At 42.3% G+C, this 7627-nt stretch overlaps 1 protein-coding gene across 14 annotated transcripts in view; it reads left to right on the top strand.

Annotated features, from left to right (window-relative positions):
- The first annotated feature begins 1535 nt into the window (after positions 1-1535).
- Positions 1536-7627, top strand: part of ptprk (protein tyrosine phosphatase receptor type K) — a 120975-nt gene continuing 114883 nt past the window's right edge. For all 14 annotated transcript variants that reach the window (XM_084378371.1, XM_084378372.1, XM_084378370.1 and 11 more), the window contains exon 1: positions 1536-1877. In XM_084378371.1, the coding sequence (XP_084234497.1) occupies positions 1796-1877 (82 nt within the window). In that variant the 5' untranslated portion in view covers positions 1536-1795. The remainder of the gene's footprint in view (positions 1878-7627) is intronic.

Below are 7627 nucleotides of genomic sequence, written 5' to 3'. Positions count from 1 at the left end.
CAAAAAATATATATCCATTTAAGTATATGCTATGTTTTGACGCCTTTTCCTTTGGCACTACATTCTGTTTGTGCGTAAAGTGCCAATAATTTTCAAAACAGGATATATATATTTTTAGGTGGGACTTATTTTTGGTGGCTACAATACGTCTTGCTGCTGGCTCGATTTACAGCAGTACAATGCTCTGGTTCCTGCTGGCACTGCACGCTGCTTCTCCACACACAGGGGGAGAGCTGACGGTCATCTACTGCAGGTAACACACTGCGTAGGGATAAGTACCTCACACAACCCCACATCAAAAGACCTCACTTTAAAATAACAGCTTCAAAATAATGTTGATGGTACAGTGTCTTGATAGGGTGAATGGTGTCTCCGTCTCAGCCACTCCACCCCCCCATCACTTGTTTCTGCACTATGTAACTTGAGTGAGAGGGTAGGATCACAGCGTTACAAACATGTTTACAACACGTTTTCAACACATCACATACACACTAAGATGTAATTAGTTTTGTTTGTAGTTAGCACCTACATTACGTCTGACAAATTGTTACAGACCTGGGATTTGTATTTACGACAGTGGTGTTGCACTCAGAAACTGTGGGGGGCGCCAAATCACACATAATGTCAATTTCTACATAATGTGGCTTTAAATTTGAAAGACTCAGAGTATTGCATGTTTTACCTAGCTCCTTTCAGTGGGAGGAGCTAACTAAAGCATACAAGAGGCTGAGTCTTTCAGTTAATTTAATTTAAAGAGCCATTCCGTCCAATAACATTTGGAAAGTCTTGATGAGCCTCAGGATTAAATTATTTTATCCCCCTTCAAGTTAGCTGGGCAGTTAGCCGGCTCGGTCGGCAATCCAGGTATTCTCATATCCGGGAAGTTGAGCTTTTTGGCGTCAAAACACCACTGTGCCACCACCAGATGATGATAACGCGTCATCACATCGCACGCCGGAATTTCACTTGTTCAGCCGGGTCTTAAGTTTAAATCATAGCCGAGCCGAGGTGAAAAAAACCTGCATCTACTGCAGAGTCAATTGACCTGGGGGTAAATACAGAGTTTACACATTCCCATTGCACAAAAAAGGCGGATCTTAGCGGGTTTAAGTGGGATTTTTGACCAGCGGAAAAGGGGTATTACATAGTGACGCACATAAGTCACAAACCAGGTGTTTCAGGCAGTGCTTTCTGTGAACTTTGACCTTTTACACACACAAAAATGCGACATAACAAAATAAAGGAAAGGCAAAAAAACCCCCAAAAGCAGAATATGACCTCTTTAAATAAACTCCACTGTCAACTGTACATGGATGGTGGTGATGAAGGAAAAAGTTGAGTGATTTGTAAAACATCAATACTCACTTTTAAAATCGATTTAAAAAAATACACATTACAAAAAAATCCAAGTTGTTTTTTCAAAAAATGTATTTATTTATTTTTTATTTAATCAACTCCCGCCTCGTGACGTCACACACTCTCCCCGCTGCGCTCGCTCTCCCTCAGTCTCTCTCTCTCTCTCCCTCCCTCGCGCTCCCTCACTCCCTCCGCGTGAAACAAAGTGTGGTGTCCGCGAGAGAGCCCGCTGGAAGCGAAAAGACAGAAACCGGAGAAAGGAGAGCAATGGAGCGGCTGAATCACCGACAACAGGAGGAATAACGCACTGAAGAGAGAGCCAGAGAAGACTGAAGACGGGGGGAGAAGAGGACGGAGGAGCAGGAAAAAAATAAAATACAAACTTTTCGGGGAGGGGGGGAAACTGTTCCGGACTGAGCGCACGGCCACGTTTGAAAACATGGATACACTTTTCTCTGTGCTCCCGGGACTCCTGTTTCTCTTGTCGGCAGTTGGAAACGTCTCCGGTCAGATCCCGACAGGTAAGGACGAGCAGACGGACAGTTGAGGGAAAAGTTTGGACGTGTTTCTTTTCCTCCCCACTTGCCTTTCTCCATCTTTGTACGCGTGCGAGCCCCCCCGACAGGTGTGTTTAGGTGTCGGAGGAAAAGTTGGTTTAAAATGGGCCGTCGTGCTTGTTTCATCGCTTTGGGGGCTGTTTTTTTTGTAAGATACCCTCGGATGCGAGAGGTTTACGAGGAGAGGCGATGCCTCGTTGTTTTCTGCCACTGATAAATATGAAACGTGTGTTGTTTTTTTTAGTTGAGTAGGTACGGCTCACACTGACCTAATGGTTGGGTCGCGAACTCCAAACTAAGTTGAAAATATTCCTTTCGGAGTGACGGTTTTCTCGGTTTTGAGGACCAGGAACCACAAATCAACTGAATTTACTAAATGAGCGACATTTGCAGCTTTTGCATGGCGTGTGTTATAAGCGGAGTGTAGAGCTGGTGTGACAGTGTGGAGGAAACATCGTCCACCGTGCAGCCTCACCAGCAGCCTTGAATAGATACGAAAAAGTTACGGCGTGCACGTAAACCACCGTTTAATAACTATAATATCCACTCTGACTGCCTTTATGATGCCTTCTTATTACACTGATCTTGCACTTTATGTTGTTTCGAGCACTCTGCAATTATTTCCGACTCATTTTCTACCTTGATGCATGCAGTATCACCATTTTTTATCCATTACATGTCCCTGTGTAAAGACTCCGGCTCTTTGCAAAGCAAATGATCCCCCTCTGCTCCCAACTTTACTCGCGCTTGCATGCAGTAAAACCTAATGGTCGGGGGGATATAGCCCGTGTCGCCTGTGTGATGGAGTGAATGTTGTTCTTGCACCGTGCGAGGAAAAGATGAAGTGGATGGGTTACTTTTATTTTATTTTATTTTTTATTGCAAACTGGTGATCGGTGCGATTTTACGGGCTGTCCGAAACATAAACTCGCATAATAGTCACAGCAACCGTGTGCATGACCATTGCAACCGTGCCAACTCTTCTATCTCCTGTTGAGATGCATTGGAAAAAGCCTCTTCTCCCAGACTTCAGTTCAGGGATCGCAAAGTGTGCCCTTCCTGCAGAAACACGTATGCACTCCGCGGAGGGGAAAAAAAAAAAAAGGGCAGCTTGATGCGCTCCGGGACGATCGTGCAAAAAGCTGTGCAGAAGTCTCCAGGAATGAAGTCGAGAAAGGAGTTTTATTTCATCCCGCATGCTCGTTGTCGTCCTCCTGTGTTTTCTGCAGCTCTCGGACTCTGTCTACCTGTGTGTGTGTGTGTGTGTGTGTGTGTGTGTGTGCGCGTGTGTGTGTGTCTGTCTGTCTGCGTGGCTGCTGCGCGTTTTATTTCCGCATTTAGGCAGTTGTTCGTCTCTGAACTCACAGGGAGAGAGAGAGACTCACACAGCTGTTAGACAGCTGACCTCCAAAGTCACTCTTAAACCTTATAAGGATCCAATAAAGGACACTTCAAGCTGCATTTCAGTGCTGGAAAATTGTGTAAAAAAAAAAAAAAGCGTCCTTTTCTGCTCATGCTTGTTAATGACCTGCATAGAAATCACACATTAATTACCACTTCATCTGTGAACGTTTTATTGCCCTCCCCTCCTCCTCATCCTCCTCCTCCCGTGTGGCCATTTGGCCCTCTGGGTAACAAATGTGTGGAATTTCTTTGAGGCCTCTTTGGGAGTCTGAGTGCTGTTAATTTGCAAGTAAATACTAGTGAGTAGATGCTGCTTCTCAGACAGCAGGAGGGGAGCGATCGTTAGTGCGGAGAGGGGGTTAAAAAAAGAGGACTTGCAGTTGGGTTTTAATGCAGAATGAAAGGTCATTTTGAGTAAAAGCAAGCAACCGTGATTAGTTGATCAGATGTGAGGAAAAGGATTATTTGATTGCGATGAAAGGACGCAATTTCGAGGGAGAGATGCGTAATTTGCTATGCCCTTTTCTTAACACACTGAGAATGCTAATTGATGAAAAATGAGAGTTTAAGGAGGGAACTTGCCCTTTAGTACGACAAAACCTACGTTTGGTGCAAAGCGAGAGCAGATCAGCACAGGTCTTATTTGATCGCTGAACCGATGAGGCTGATAGGGTTAATGGGCCGATCATTATACAGTCAGCGTGGAGTGACGCTGAGGGAAAGTGGTGATTATTGGATCAGAAGTCAATAACGAAGAAAATCACAGAGAGACACAGGGAAGATGTGTGTTTTTCCTGCAGCGCTGCTCTCTGAAATCACTGACAAGGACGAGAAGAATCAAGCATTTAAAACCAGACGCCACATTTTCCCAAAGTCACTTTGAGTTTGTGTGAAGATGTCTTTTCTCTAAACATTAGTTTCCATTTAGAAAGTCAAACTTTAAAACATGGCATTTACACAAATCTTCCTCCCTCTTGTCTCTTCTTATCGTGCTGTTTGTTTTCCGGCCCTTCATTTACAGTCGGCACAATAAATGTGAACGCGTCCTTACGAAGTCAGTAACTGAGTTTATGTTAATTTGACAACTTTCTAAATCTGTCTCCTTCTCTGATCGAGCTGTGACACAGATTCCAGGCGTCTTTAATCTTAATGAAGTGAAATAATTGTTTTCCATTAGCGTCTCCAGACGAATTAGAGGGCTGCCGCTGCTACTGAACCCCACATCTGAGCTGGTTTAATTATAATTTTAAATTATTTCAGTATTTTGAACATTAGAACCAAGTTGGTTTAATTATAATTACTTTTCAGCTCCATTTGCGAGATGGAATAAAAATTGTGTGTTTTCCCGGGGAAAGGCGAGAGAAAGAGAGTGAGAGTGACGAAAGAGGAGAGGAGAGGAGGACGGGGAAAAAAAACAAGAAATGCAACCATTGGTTTTTGGCCGTGGGCATCTCCTCCACTCAAGAGACTGTGAAAACGGCAGGAGGGTGTGTGTGTGTGTGTGTGTTTCTCTGTCATGTCCTGTGTGTGTGTGCGGAGCAAAATGTGTGTGTCAACTCATGTGTGTTGCTGTCACTTAAAGAGAAAGAGGCAGGCCGATGCTTTTAAGCCCTCCGGAGTACAGTGGTACAGAGATGAGCATGTGAAATGTTTGCCTCTCATCAGGATTCATGTGGAAAAAAAGGCCTCCTCATTCTACTCATGCCATGTAAAATGGCGCCAAATCAAAGGCTGTTTTATTTATTTTCTCGTTAAAAGTAATTCTTCAGTCCACTGTCCTTCAGATCCGTCTTAATGTCTTCTCTTCAAATCAAACACCGCTTTGCTCAGAGCCAATCTGTTTCTGCGGATTTCAATTTAATGATAGATTTATAAAACCCATCTCTTTGAAAGAACTGGCTCATTTCTTCAGTAGTTTCGGGATGAAGTCTGCGCGCACACAAGCGTGTATGTAAAATGTAATTATTCTGTTGAGAGAATTCATTAGCTAATCCCTCATTAGACTGCACGCATGTGTGTGTGTGTATGAATGAATTTGAGGGTTTGTGTTGGATTAGCGACACGTAGTGACACCGCAACCTTTTAGCCCCTCGCTGTTTTCAGGGAGTTGAGAGGGAGAACATGACGTGAGTGACACAGGTTGTAATTCAGGTTTCCATACGCCATGCTGTGCAAAAATGGTATAACAGGATGCCGTGCAAGTCTCAAGGAAAGTTCCCGTTAGACTGACGTGCAACTGTCAAGAAGATTTTGGCAGACTAAAATAAGACTTGGTGAAGGTTTCTATCAACTGTCTCTGTCATGATTACATAACTAATCAAGCACCAGGAACTGAGTTGCTGCCTCCCACCTAAGATTGACTAAGGATAAGCTCATCGTAACGATTCATTGATTAGTTGTCATCTATTAATTGACACAATCAGTTTGAGTCATTTTTTTAAAGAAAAAAAAAGGCAAAATTCTTCGATTCCAGCTCCTTAAATGTGAATATTTTCTGTTTTCTTTACTCCTCCTTGACAATAAACTCAGTATCTTTGGGTTGTGGACAAAACAAGACATTTAAGGACGGCATCTTGGCCTCTGGGAAACACTGGTCAACATTTTTCACCATTTTCAGACACGTTATAGACCAAACAACTAACTGATTAATCGAGAAAATAATCAGCAGACTGATCGACGATGAAAGTAATTGTTGGTTGCAGCTCTAGTCTATAGTTAATCTTAAACGATAGTCAATTAATCAATTAGTTGATTAACAGAAAATGACTCAATCAGTTAATTGTCATCATAATTAATTCATCATAAATAATTTCCTGCTCTTCCATCGTAATTGTTTGCTTGTTTTACATAATAGAAAACTCAATATTTTTTGGTTTTGAACTGTTGGTCAGACAAAATAAGACGTGTGAGGTCAGGCAATTTTTCACAATTTCTGCATTTTAATTGATGATAAAAGTATTTGTTAATTGCAGCCGTAGCCTACAAACTGTCAGAAAATGGTGAAAATAGTCAATCACAACTTCCTGAAAAGCCCAAGGTGACATCTAAAAATTGCTTGTTACATCCAACAAAGAGTCCAAAAAAGATTTATCTGGCAATGATACAAGCCAGAAAAAGTTCCCACTTTATAAAAATAATCCCACTAGAGAAGCTGTAACCAGAGAACTTTTTGAGTTTTTGCTCAAAAAACACGGAAAAACAATAAGTTAAATGTCAAAATGGTTTCGGTTGACCTACCTATTGATTTATAGAGATTAATAATTGTTGCAGTCCTTAAATGTACAAATGTGTCTGTTTAGCAGCATCAGTGGTGACAGAGGGGGGAACACGGCCTCTATATGGACTCAAACTTAGGATTTTGGGGTCATGTACAGCCGCACACCCCCACTTTTTTTAAACCCCAGTTTTTAGCTTCGTGGTGGGGTACAGACAAATGGTGATTGGCAGCATGATCTGGATGCCTTGTATTAAGTGGAGAAGCAGATGCAGGTACTGCAACATCTGGGTGTATTTGAAAAATCTGTTACCATCAGCTCATATCACAACTTTTAAAACTTCAGCAAGCTAATACACAATACTTAAAATGTTCCTCATGAGCTTTCTGTTGTTTCCACTGCGGCATTTTATGCACAGATTGAAAATATACTGAAAAACAGGCGGCTTGAAATGATTAACCTTTAGATAGAGGTACATGATGGGTGTAAATCCTCCATCATCGAGCAGGAAGTGAACCAAGAAAGTGTTAAAGTCCTGTTGGAAATGAAGGGAGGCAGCACGTCCAAAACAAATCCCAAATCCCTGAAATATCACATCCCTGATGAATGATGGTATTAGTCCAGTATCATCAATCTCTGCTCTGCCCTGTTTGGCTCTGGTCACAGCTGTCGGTACAAGGGGGCCTTGAAACACCCTGCTGCCTCACATACACACTCACACACACACAGAAACACACACACACTTACACACACGGTTGGCTAATGACAGATTAAGTAATCAACACTCGCTGCTGATTAATTACATTACAGTGCACATACACACTCTCTCTCTCCTTGCGCAGACACAGATGTGAGCAGCCTCAGTACCAGTTGTGCAGTTTGCTGTGTGGTAATGATGATATATATATATATATATATATATATATATATATATATATATATATGATGGAGAGATGGCTGTTGTGTGTGTGTGTTGGGAGAAAGAGATTGAGAGAATTGGCGACAGGTGACGACAGCCTTTGGAAAAGGATTATTTTTAGGGTTAGGTGGAGCGGAGGGTAAAGGTTGAGGTTGGGCATCTGTTGGCTAAATGTT

Source organism: Pagrus pagrus (assembly GCF_965226575.1).
Source record: "Pagrus pagrus genome assembly, chromosome: 16".
In the NCBI taxonomy this organism is placed as follows: Eukaryota; Metazoa; Chordata; class Actinopteri; order Spariformes; family Sparidae; genus Pagrus; species Pagrus pagrus.
The sequence above is the reverse complement of the archived record's forward strand: the minus strand, read 5'-3'. Positions and strand labels throughout refer to the sequence as shown.